At 41.4% G+C, this 13304-nt stretch overlaps 1 protein-coding gene across 16 annotated transcripts in view; it reads right to left on the bottom strand.

The window, feature by feature from the left end:
• The window catches only part of pcnt (pericentrin), a 63454-nt gene that overhangs the window by 12626 nt on the left and 37524 nt on the right, over window positions 1–13304 (bottom strand). For 13 of the 16 annotated variants that reach the window (XR_011992970.1, XM_072716383.1, XM_072716350.1 and 10 more), the window contains 4 exons: window positions 11764–11924; window positions 11527–11672; window positions 11224–11402; window positions 10982–11111 (listed from right to left, as the gene is read on the bottom strand). Coding sequence is in view for 15 of the 16 variants with exons in the window: in XM_072716383.1 (XP_072572484.1) it covers window positions 10982–11111; window positions 11224–11402; window positions 11527–11672; window positions 11764–11924 (616 nt within the window). In the remaining variant the exon portion in view is untranslated. The remainder of the gene's footprint in view (window positions 1–10981; window positions 11112–11223; window positions 11403–11526; window positions 11673–11763; window positions 11925–13304) is intronic. The other 3 variants (XM_072716358.1, XM_072716388.1, XM_072716387.1) reach the window with 1 other exon arrangement.

Raw genomic sequence — 13304 nt, 5'->3', positions numbered from 1 at the left:
TCCAACATTCCTTTGTGGTCCTTATCTGATCTTGGTGGACAGTCACCAAGTTTCTTTCTTTCTACCATGCTATGTTAAAAGAACTGAATTAAGGTGTATCTTATCCATTCTGGAGAAGATGAATTGGCATAAGCCACACCAAACAAATTATGTTGTTTCCAGATGTGCAACTTATATTGATATTACCACAAACTAACGGCCACGCCTATCTATGGATAAGATGTGCTGTTTGTAATATGAATATTTGATGTAATATCCGCACAAAGTGTAACATCTGTTGAGGTGCAACCCAAAACACCTGTATCCTATACTGATGTGAATCAGTCACATAGATACAATAATTAATTGTTTAATCAATTAATGCAGATGGTATGAGGTATGTACCTGTGAAGCTGGTATGGCATGTTTGGTATCAAACTGATTGTTAATCACCCCTGATTCCAAATCTGGTCAGTGATTACCATAAAAGTGGATGTATCAAAAGTTATAACAGCTTAATGAAAATCATCAGTAAAGGGATAATCAGTCGGGCCATAAATCTCAAAAGGACTGATACAGACCCCCTTCCGAAAGCCTGCCAAATGGATGGCCAGCCATTGGGCCAGGAGTCGAATTCCTGGTCATCCCTATTCATGAACTTTACAGCATAAAATCCTGGCACCTCAGAACAAAGGCGAGCAGAGAACAACCAGCAGCAGCGCAGAGAATAACCGCCAGCCCGAAGGAGAACATCAACCCGGGAGGAGAGAAGCCCACAAGAAGCCCTCCGGTGAAGGCCCAGCTGAACAGAGAACAGCACCCAAGACAAAGCTTCACCAGGAGAGAGAATCTAAAGGGACTCCACTCCACTGCTCCAAACACCGCGCCTTCCTGAGTGCCATCAGCTCAGCAGCTCTGCCATCAACTGCCAAGACCCCCCCCCCCACTCTTCAACCAAGTAAACCAACTTCCTTTCATTCTAACAACTTAGGCTGTTCTGTTAACCTGCTATAAGACTTTAGGGTCGTGTTTCCACAAACTATGCTTGCTTTGCAGAACAGTATTTCCCATTTAAGGTTACTCATTTAAATACGGTCATTGCATTTTCATAATTACATCGTTTGTTTTATTCCGTTATTTCGTGTTTGTTGTTTGTGTTAGGTGTAATGTCTGTCTTATGTTAGTTGTAGTGTTAGTTAGGAATAAATGCATGTCTTTCACACAACTTTAGCCTCCGTCATTGTGTGTCTCATAAGTTCCTGCCTTTGTGCGATCTTGCTACACGCTCTGAACCTCAAACTCGCCTGAAACATCGCGAGACTCTCTCTCATTGGCCGTGAGGGGAGTTTTGCTACCAATCGTGTACATTACCTGGTGATGCAGCTCGCTGGACGAGCCTTCTAACCCAGGTTACTAAGCGATACTGGTAATTAGTGAATCCCATTTAAGTCTCACATTAACAGACTCACAGGGATACCGCAATTGAGTTTGGAGGAGCCGACCATTCGGCATAACAATTGATTAATAATCAGCATTAAATAATAATTAATTAAACTTTAATTAATTCAAACATATTGGTGGAGAATATTAAAATTTATTTGAGCTAATAATTCCTACAGTTGTTTGTGTTAGGTGTAATGTCTGTCTTATGTTAGTTGTAGTGTTAGCTAGGAATAAATGCATGTCTTTTACACAACTGCAGCCTCCGTCATTGAGTGTTCACAATAAGTCCCTGCCTCTGTGCGATCTTGCTACACGCTCTGAACCTCAAACTCGCCTGAAACATCGCAAGACTCTCTCTCATCGGCCGTGAGGGGAGCTTCGCTACCAATTGTTTACATTACCTGGTGATGCAGCTCGCTGGAAGAGCCTTCTAACCCAGTTTGCTAAGCGATACTGGTAATTAGTGAATCCCATTTAAGTCTCACATTAACAGACTCACAGGGATACCGCAATTGAGTTTGGAGGAGCCGACCATTCGGCATAACGATTGGTTAATAATCAGCATTAAATAATAATTAATGAAACTTTAATTAATTTCAAACATATTGGTGGAGATATTAAACATTACCTGAGCTAATAATTCCTACACCTATTTCAAACATTCCATCAGTGATTACTTTTACATTGTGTCCCCCCTCACTTAGTGAGGGAAATATAGTGGTACCTTGGTTCTCGAACTTAATCCGTTCCGGACTCCGGATCGAATCCTAAAAAGTTTGAGTTCTGATCGAATTTTTCCCATAAGAAATAATGGAAAACCAATTAATTGCTTCCCGGTCCCCCAAAATTACACCTAAATATGTTTTTTTTTTTTTTACCAAACACAAAATGAACAGGGTAAAAGAACAACATTTTTTTCTTAATGGCTTCCAAAACGATTATCCCAACATTACTCCTGTCCTGCCCCGATCATCCACTCCTTCCGTATGCCACACCCCCTCGTTAACCTCGTGTGGGATCCCCATGTGATCAGCTGTTTCTGGTTGTTGTCATTAGTCCTCTGTATTAAGTCCGCGTTTCAGTTTGTTTCCCCAGTCCGGTCATTGGGTGCATTCGACTTGCTTACAGCGCTGCCTTAAAGCAACGCATTCTGATCCTGACACAATGCATTACGGTTAGATGCATTGCGACCTCTCACCTGGCTGCACAAACTGGAACCACCTCCGTGACGACACACCTTTGCCCTTATTGGCTGAAGAGTTTAGTTACACGCATGACGTTTGTATCCCAGGCAGTTCCAATGCGTAATCTGCTATTTCTCCCGAATATCACGTAAAGCAGTGAGAACTGGTTTTCAGTTCATTTACCTGGTAAAATAAAATTTAAATAAATGACATAAATGTTCTAATAGTACACATAAGTTAGTGGTTTATTTAATTAGTTACTGTAATGTAACTAACTTAATGTAATGCTTTATTTGGTTAATCGTCCAGTCTGTGAAGAAGGCATTCAAGTAAGAATTGTATTGTAGTATGACTCATTTCCTGGCGCGTACAATTTATATTAGGTCAGCGTTCGAGAACCAAGGTACCACTGTAATTATTTGACCCCCTGTTCAATTCTAGATCCATTTATAAAAAAATGAGAAGTCTATAATTTCACTGGTAGGTTTAACTTCAGAAGATAGATATTCAACAAAACAAGAAAAAAAATCATTATTTAACAGTTACAAACCAGTTTGTAATTTATCTATGGAAATAAATATTTGATCCCCTACAAGCCAGCAAGAAATTGGGCCAAGTACATGTGCACTAACACAACAAAAGCAGTACTTAAGTATTAAACAGATACCAAGCCAGCATTCACATTTAAGAACATAAGAACTATACAAACGAGAGGAGGCCATTCGGCCCATCGAGCTCGCTTGGGGAGAACTTAACTAATAGCTCAGAGTTGTTAAAATCTTATCTAGCTCTGATTTAAAGGAACCCAAGGATTCAGCTTGCACTACGTTATCAGGAAGACTATTCCATACTCTGACTACACGCTGTGTAAAGAAGTGCTTCCTTAAATCCAGTTTGAAATGTTCTCCCGCTAATTTCCACCTATGGCCACGAGTTCTTGTATTTGAACTAATGCTGAAGTAACTATTCGGTTGAACAGCATCCAAACCTGTTAGAATCTTATAGACCTGGATCATGTCCCCCCTCAGTCTCCTTTGCTTGAGGCTGAACAGATTTAGCTCAAATAACCTTTCCTCGTATGACATTCCTCTAAGACCAGGAATCATTCTTGTGGCCCTACGCTGCACCTTTTCTAAGGCCGCTATGTCCTTTTTAAGATATGGTGACCAAACCTGTACACAATATTCTAGGTGAGGTCTCACCAAGGAACTGTATAATCTTAGCATTACCTCCCTTGACTTAAACTCCACACACCTGGAGATATACCTCAACATCCTATTGGCCTTTTTTATTGCTTCCCCGCACTGGCGAGAATGAGACATGGAAGCATCAACATACACACCAAGGTCTTTCTCATAATCAGCTACCTTTATTTCAGTAGGTCCCATAAAATACCTGTACTTTATATTTCTGCTCCCTACATGGAGTACCTTACATTTGTCTATGTTAAATTTCATCTGCCAGGTATCGGCTGTCATGCTCCGGGGTAAGCGAGCCGGAAAGCAGGCAAGCAGAGCCGCAAATACGGACAGACGGGGTTTATTTAAGGGAAGACTGGCGGACAAGGAACGAAACATGACAATACATCAATGACGAATCTGGCAAGACTGACTGAGACTAGGACTAAATACATAAGACAAAGCAAACGGAATAGGGAACATGTGACGACAATCAGGATTCGACATGAGGTAATGAGGGGGGCGTGGCACACACGAGGAGCGGTCACTAATTAAATCAAGATCCCGCTGTAGCTGCTGAGCCACTAGTTCAGTATCTGCTACACCATCCACCTTGGTGTCATCTGCAAATTTCACCAGTTTACTGTATATATTGGTGTCTATATCATTTATGTAAATTAGGAACAATAGTGGGCCTAAAATTGAACCCTGCGGTACCCCACTATGAACGCAGGCCCACTGTGACATTGTGCCTCTTATAACTACTCGCTGCTTCCTATCTGATAACCAGTTATCAATCCAGGTCGCTACAGTTCCTAAAATACCTGTCGCTTTGAGTTTAAGTAAGAGCCTCTTGTGAGGGACAACATCAAAAGCCTTTTGGAAATCTAGATGACATCATAGGCCTTCTTATCAACAACTTCCTGAGTAGCTTCCTCAAAAAACTCCAACAGATTTGTTAAACAGGATCTACCTCTCCTAAATCCATGCTGGCTATCCCTCAAAATGTTATTTGAGTCCAGGTAATCTACCATTTTCTCTTTGATTATAGCCTCCATAACTTTACCAGTTATATAAGTTAGACTGATTGGCCTATAGTTTGACAAATTACTTCTATCCCCTTTTTTGAAAATGGGCATTATGTTGGCATGCTTCCAATCAGAAGGTACCACAGCTTCAGATAAGGATTTTTGAAACAGTAAAGTTAAGGGTCGGCAAATAATATCCCTCATCTCTTTTAACACTATAGGTAAGATGCCATCAGGGCCCTGTGATTTATTTATTTTGAGCTTAGCTAGGCTTTGCAAAACATCAGCTTCAGTTATATATATATATATTAGTTATAGACAATGCTGGATTAGTAATAAGAACTGGTAAGTTACTAGTGTCGTCAACAGTGAATACCCGTGCAAAACTATCATTGAACTCATTTACTATGTCAATGTCGTTTTCAATTACAAGACCCTTACTATCCTGCAGATTAGTAATTTCAGCTTTTAGAGCTCTTTTAGAGTTAAAATACTGGAAGAAACTTTTAACGTCATCCTTAGCCTCCAATGCGATCTTCCTTTCGACGTTCCTTTTAGCTCGTCTGTCATTTTTTAATTCAGCCTGTAGATTTAGATACTCTTGCTTTATTCTGTCATCATCAGTTATTTTCCATTTTTGGAACAAAGCCATTTTCCTCCTTACTTTATTTCCCTAGTAAACCACCTAGGTTGCAATTTCCTAGATTTATTCTTGCCGGAAACGGGTATGAAGTCCTCTTGCACTTGCAATAATGTGCTTTAAAAAAAATGCCTCTTCCACAGTTTTGTTATTTAACTCCATCCAGTTCACAGTTTCTAGTTTTAATTTCATACAATTCAAGTTAGCCTTCCTAACATTATATATTTTTGATTTGGACTTTGCTCTTTGGGCACTAAACTTAACCTCAAATTTAACCATGTTATGATTGCTACTGTCAAGTGGTTCTAAAACGTCTAATTTACCAATCCTGTCCTGGTTATTAGAGAAAACAAGATCAAGAATGGCATCTCCCCTGGTAGGGGTGTTAAACTGAGTAAAAAAACAATCCTGTACTAATTCCACCATCTCCAGTTTATTTTCAGAAGAGCCAGTGACAATGTCCCACTGCATCCCCGGTAGATTAAAATCACCTATAACTACCACATCATTTTTATTGCTCATAATCCTAATATCACTGTATAACAATCTGCTTTCCTCGGCAGCTACATTAGGTGCTCTGTAACAAACACCGACAATTAGGCTATTTGAGTTTTTAGCATCTAATTTTACCCATATAGCTTCCGTAGTTTTACTTATATTAGTAAGCTCCCTTGCCTGCAAGTTTTCCTTTACATATACTGAAACACCACCTCCCTTCTTACCTTCTTAATGGCATTACTTTGTTAAATAGTATTCTTGAGTCATTAACCTGTCTACATCTTCAACCTTATCACCATGGGATTATACCCTCCATAACTTTACCAGTTATATAAGTTAGACTGATTGGAGGGATTCAGGGACTCCCCATGCCTGCATTCCCACTTGCCTCTCCCTCCTACTTATGCTGCCATAACCATATCTGCCGGAGCTTGCACACTGCACTTCATATTGCACTCACCTAACTTTTAGCACTGCCTATAGTCTCCCCTACATTGACTAATTGCATATTTTATTTCCCCTACTCTTCCTGGGGGGTGCTGCCTGGAGACCTCAATCTATCAAGATGTCCAGCACACCCTGCAACGTGACGTCGCCACTACCAATGACGTCCGTGCGTCCAGCTCGCCATTCTGCCTGTGTCATCTTCCATGTATGACCCGCTGCCTGCCTTCTGGTTGCCTGGCGATTGGAGGGAGCGTTGGCACCGGCTTGTCATCTCTCCCCTGCTCCCCATTTGTGTCTCAAATTTTACTGTATTTGACTCTCCCTGCCGGCCCCTGGAGGATGGGCTCCCCCTTTCAGTCTGGTCCCTCCCAAGGTTTCCTTTCTTCTTGGGAGTTTTTCCTTGCCACTGTCGCCTATGGCTTACTCACTGGGGGCTTTGGGTGGGGATGCTGTAAAGTGCTTTGAGACGATGTAATGTTGTGATAATGCGCTATACAAAAATAAATTTGTTTGTTTGTAATTATTTCCCTCATTGCATCCTGTCTAACCGTGTACTTTATCAGGGTATCTGTAGAAATCCTGATGTGAAGCATCTCTGACCTTTGCAATACCATTTCAAGCCAAATTTAAGACCAAACCGTAAGCGGATATGTTTTACCAGAATCAATACCCATACATTTACACTAAAGTGACTAAAAAAAGGTACAAACAGTGATTAAAAGGTCCAACAAATGCTACTTTAACACCAATTGTTGAACATCCTGTGGGATAGATAGATGAATAGAGAAACAACTTTTCACATTATCAAAACTGAGGTGTATACTATAAAGTGAGATTGAACAGGTTTTGAAGGGTGCATGTTAATCACTCACACACACACACAGATTAGGTGTTCATATCTTTATGGGGATCATCTGTTCTTTTTTTTCTTTTTTTTAACGGGCAAAACCCAAATCCCCACTATGGCAACTTTAACCCCTACCCAGCCCTAACCATGACAATAAGTAACCATAACAAAATACAAGACTTTTGGCTAATTTATTTAGGATTCACAGATTGGTTATAAAATTGAGGTTTCTATTATGAGGACCTGAAAAATGTCTATTTTTTGTTTGTGGCACTTTCACCACATCACAAGGCCATTTTGTCTCCACAATGTGGTAAAAACCACCCCCACACCCCCCTGAACTTTATATACACTCACCTAAAGGATTATTAGGAACACCATACTAATACGGTGTTTGACCCCCTTTCGCCTTCAGAACTGCCTTAATTCTACGTGGCATTGATTCAACAAGGTGCTGAAAGCATTCTTTAGAAATGTTGGCCCATATTGATAGGATAGCATCTTGCAGTTGATGGAGATTTGTGGGATGCACATCCAGGGCACGAAGCTCCCGTTCCACCACATCCCAAAGATGCTCTATTGGGTTGAGATCTGGTGACTGTGAGGGCCATTTTAGTACAGTGAACTCATTGTCATGTTCAAGAAACCAATTTGAAATGATTCGAGCTTTGTGGCATGGTGCATTATCCTGCTGGAAGTAGCCATCAGAGGATGGGTACATGGTGTTCATAAAGGGATGGACATGGTCAGAAACAATGCTCAGGTAGGCCGTGGCATTTAAACGATGGCCAATTGGCACTAAGGGGCCTAAAGTGTGCCAAGAAAACATCCCCCACACCATTACACCACCACCACCAGCCTGCACAGTGGTAACAAGGCATGATGGATCCATGTTCTCATTCTGTTTACGCCAAATTCTGATTCTACCATTTGAATGTCTCAACAGAAATCGAGACTCATCAGACCAGGCAACATTTTTCCAGTCTTCAACTGTCCAATTTTGTTGAGCTTGTGCAAATTGTAGCCTCTTTTTCCTATTTGTAGTGGAGATGAGTGGTACCCGGTGGGGTCTTCTGCTGTTGTAGCCCATCCGCCTCAAGGTTGTGCGTGTTGTGGCTTCACAAATGCTTTGCTGCATACCTCGGAAGTAACGAGTGGTTGTTTCAGTCAAAGTTGCTGTTCTATCAGCTTGAATCAGTCGGCCCATTCTCCTCTGACCTCTAGCATCAACAAGGCATTTTTTCGCCCACAGGACTGCCGCATACTGGATGTTTTTCCCTTTGCACACCATTCTTTGTAAACCCTAGAAATGGTTGTGCGTGAAAATCCCAGTAACTGAGCAGATTGTGAAATACTCAGACCGCCCCGTCTGGCACCAACAACCATGCCACGCTCAAAATTGCTTAAATCACCTTTCTTTCCCATTCTGACATTCAGTTTGGAGTTCAGGAGATTGTCTTGACCAGGACCACACCCCTAAATGCATTGAAGCAACTGCCATGTGATTGGTTGATTAGATAATTGCATTAATGAGAAATTGAACAGGTGTTCCTAATAATCCTTTAGGTGAGTGTACATCCTTGCATTGCATAGATCAAAGTTCTAATTCTAAAAATAACATAAAAACACACAGCTAGTTTACTATAACATGTATTATTGTCCATTGTTATTTTAATTCATTGTTGTGTATAACTTAGAAAGTTTTGGAGCTGCTTTCCTCTAAGCTACAGTACTGTATTTTGCCCATAGATGTTTATGACATAATGAATGTATTATTTCTTGTTTATAATGCACATAATTACATTATTGGTCATTGGAATCACTTTTTAGTATTTAATTCATTGTTTGGAATAAGCTACTAAGTTTTGGAGTCACATTGCTCAACCATGTTTTTCCCAATAGATATGTTTATTTCAGTAAGCGATTTTAGTGAATGCAAGGTTTCCAGGAATGCATTAGTTACGCTGTACCAGGACTGACTGTACCTCAAGTCCCATAAGTTATCTGGCTAAGCAAGAACTCCTGCTTCACCATACAGGACCCTCCTTGGAGCAGAATAGGCTTGCAGACTAAATTACTATGACAACATTATGTCTACAAGTGAGCTACCTTTCATAATAAAGGCCAGTCACCAGGTTACAATCGAGGTCCGAATTTGTAGCCAAGTCGAAATTGGTTCTTATTTAGCGTCAGTTAAATGTTTGTCTTAGTATATATTTTACATTTATATAAATATGTAAGAAAAATATCTAAAATAAAACTAAAATCTTAAACATAATGCAGTACATAATAAAGTAATTATAAAAGCACTACATATGGTACTGTACTGAACGAAAAGCAAATCAGTGTATGTGTGTTGGTATACAGTACTGTATAAAACACAAAATTTTTAAAACAGTTTAGATAGAAAAAAGATTATAGGTTAAAACTTACTCTTACTGAAGCTAAGCAATGTTTTCATGAGTGTCAAAGTAGTGCATCCGTTCGATATTACAAATATTAACTCAACTACAAACTATTAACTCAAGTTTTTACAAAATAGGCTTTTGGCAGTTGATTATGAAGTACAAGTATCTTATACACATGTAGCATCGCAGTTTGGAGAACATTGTTTCACGTCACTTTACATTGTGTAAATATGTTTGGGGTGACAAAGTTGTACTTGACATTATCATTAATGCAATATTTTCCTCTGTAATGCCAATATCTGCATGTAATGTTCATTAGACAAGCCTTTCAAATGCATATCAGCTCTCAAACACTCTGTGGCAGTCTGGGTAACAATGCCAAACCATCTACAATACATAATGTTTATATAAGAACATAAGAAATTTACAAACGAGAGGAGGCCATTCGGCCCATCAAGCTCGTTTGGGGAGAACTTAGCTAATAGCTCAGAGTTGTTAAAATCTTATCTAGCTCTGATTTAAAGGAACCCATGGTTTTAGCTTCCACTACAATAGCAGGAAGACTATTCCATACTCTGACTACACGCTGTGTAAAGAAGTGCTTCCTCAAATTTGTTTTAAAATGTTCTCCCACTAATTTCCACTTATGGCCACGAGTTCTAGTATTTAGACTAATATTGAAATAGTCATTTGGCTGAACAGCATCCAGACCCGTTAGAATCTTATAGACCTGAATCATATCCCCCCTTAGTCTCCTTTGCTCAAGGCTGAACAGATTCAGTTCCGCTAACCTCTCCTCGTAAGACATTCCTCTAAGACCAGGAATCATTCTCGTAGCTCTTCGTTGCACCTTTTCTAAGGCAGCAATGTCCTTCTTGAGGTATGGTGACCAAACCTGCACACAGTATTCTAGGTGGGGTCTTACCAAGGAATTATATAAGTGTAACATCACCTCCCTTGACTTAAACTCCACACATCTAGAGATATAACCCAACATTCTGTTCACCTTTTTTATTGCTTCCCCACATTGGCGAGAGTGGGACATGGAAGCATCAACATACATACAGAGATCTTTCTCGTAAAAGATCTCGTATGGCCTCGAAAGGTACACAATACAATTATATAAGGTGTTCACTACCATCTGTGGTTTTCGGTATCCACAGGGGGTCTTGGAACCTATCCCCGCAGATACTGGTGTTTGACTGTATTGAGTGTCTACATCAGGGCCTGATGTAGCTAGGTCCAGCTTTTTAGTGGGCCGCAGTGTGGTCATAGCACTCACAGGAGACTAGCCTATCCTCCACCTCCTCCAAGCCTAAGCCAGCTCACCCTCTGCCTTGTGCAGCTCCAGCTCCATTTGCTTCTTCACAATGGCCTCCAGATCCAGTTGTTCCAACAATTGCTGGTGTAGAAGGATCAGCTGGGCTGTATCATCTTTGCCATGACAGGACTGGACTGCCTGGAGACAAAATCATCAGGTATGGTGGTCAGCTGAAAGAAAATTCTTTTGGGATCTTCTCCTGCAGCAGCAGGGAAGCTGGGCTCAGGTCTCTGTGATACCCCCTGCATACCACTCTGTCAGACTGTGCCATCAGTTCCAGCAGCCTGCCCACTGCTAAGCGTAGCCGGACACAGGCTTCCAGTACAAGCTGTTCAGGACCACAGAGAAGGGAAAATTCCAGGCCACCCTCAGTCAGTGTGGACCACAGACAACTATCTGGCCCAGAGTCACAGCTTTCAGAATCCTCTCCTAGAGATGACAGAGGTTAACACCATGTAGCAATGCTATGGAGCCATAAAAGGCTCACCATTCAGCCTTAAAGGGGAAACGCTGAATCGAGATGTGTTTTTTCCAGGCTCCAAGGCTGGCTCACCCTTTACTGGGCTCGATCCAGGTTTTCCCTTATTGATACTCTGGTTGATCAGGTCCTCCGTGGCTACAATGCTTCTCAAGACATCCAGCAGCAATTTCAGCAGCCGCTCCTGCACCTCCTGCAGGCCCTTCCTGTAGTTTACACAGCTATTGGATATTATGCAGAAAGAGCCAAGGACTGGCAGCCCAGGTGAGAGTGAGACAAAGAAGTGTGGGCGGCACCCCCTGCCCATCTCACCTGTCCTCAGCAGCCACATTTAGGTCTGCCCTCAGCATAGCCAACAAATGACAGCCCTCCTGGTTTTCCCTCTCATGGCGCTGCAGAAGGGTCTCCAGCATGGCTATCTCTGAACACCTGCCCTCCAACTCCCCCTTCAGGTTGGAAATCTGCACACGTAGCTGGGGCACAGGTGACAGAGAGCATGTTTCGGTGAGCAGGCCTAAGGAGGTCAGATCACAGAGCCCACACCCCCTAGCACCGAGCAGGTCATATGAAATATTACATAGCACTGTACAAAATTTAGTGAGTGCAATCAATGCAATCCTTAGGACAATAAAAATTCTTTAACTGACAGAATATAATGTAACCTTGTGACCTTTAGAGCAATGGTTCTCAACCTTTTCAACATTAAGGCCCACCTATGTCACAGCATGTTTCCAAGGCCCCCTGGGCCACGATAGATGATATTTAATAACCAAGTGTTTTATTAAATTAAAATTTAATAAAAAGTTTAATTTCTTTGACACAAAAACAACATTTACATTTCAGAAAAATATACCAACATACTGGGTACTGCAGAAAACTTTTATATATTTTATACGTAACTCAAAAGCTAACTAGCAGTCTCAAAACTGTAGGGACTTTACATTACAATTTTTTTTATTATATTTATAGCCCCAATTAAGTGTGGTGCTGGCAGCCCTATACGGACTATTGGCTAGTCTCGATTTTAAATTCGCGGCCCATCTGTATCCGCGGCCCAGTGGTTGAGATATGTGGCTTTAGAGCAGGGGTGCCAAACTCCAGTCCTGGAGGGGCAGAGCCCTGCACAGTTTTTGGGTTACATTAATTTAACACATCTGATTCAACTCCTTGTGCTAATTACCACAGAGCTCATAAGCTAAATCATTTGTGGTGGAACAGAGAAACATCTAAGCTACACAGGGCTCCGGCCCCCCAGGACTGGCGTTTGACATCCATGCTTTAGAGAATGTAGACCAATTAATACTGTACAACATAACTTGCATAACAAAGTGTTTCTGCCTCTGATATCAGCCTTGAAGTTTGTGCCCTAAACACGTGCCTTAGGAATAAGCTGCAGGCCTAACTGTGTTGAAGCCCGAAGAATATAATTGGCTCTGTAGCTAAGCAACACGTGCCCAACTGAAACCGCCAAGATTGTGACCATCCATAACTAAAGAAACACCGGGGTTCTCACGGTAGTTCTGGGTGTCTTGCCTGGACCTCAATCATAATGTTCTTGGGTAGTTTTTAGGCTCTCTGCCATCATATAGAAAACATTGTGGAGGCCATTTTTGCTGTGATTGTGTCGTCTGGAAGGAAATGGTTGGCAGCCCTATCTTATCGGGTGGGGGGGGGGGGGGGGGCACAAATTTTTGTCCCCAAAAAAGACAGGGGAGGAATATGCTAGCCCCAGAAGGGGGGGCACAATGATAGCGAATGGGCCAGAAAAGATGATGCTTGGGAATATTTTGATAAGACATGAAAAGTGTAACAAAAAAAATCAGTGTAATTCACCATGGGACACACTCCAGGCT

This window comes from Paramormyrops kingsleyae, chromosome 1 (genome assembly GCF_048594095.1).
Source record: "Paramormyrops kingsleyae isolate MSU_618 chromosome 1, PKINGS_0.4, whole genome shotgun sequence".
Lineage (NCBI taxonomy): Eukaryota > Metazoa > Chordata > Actinopteri > Osteoglossiformes > Mormyridae > Paramormyrops > Paramormyrops kingsleyae.
This window is presented reverse-complemented; position numbering and strand designations above follow the sequence as displayed.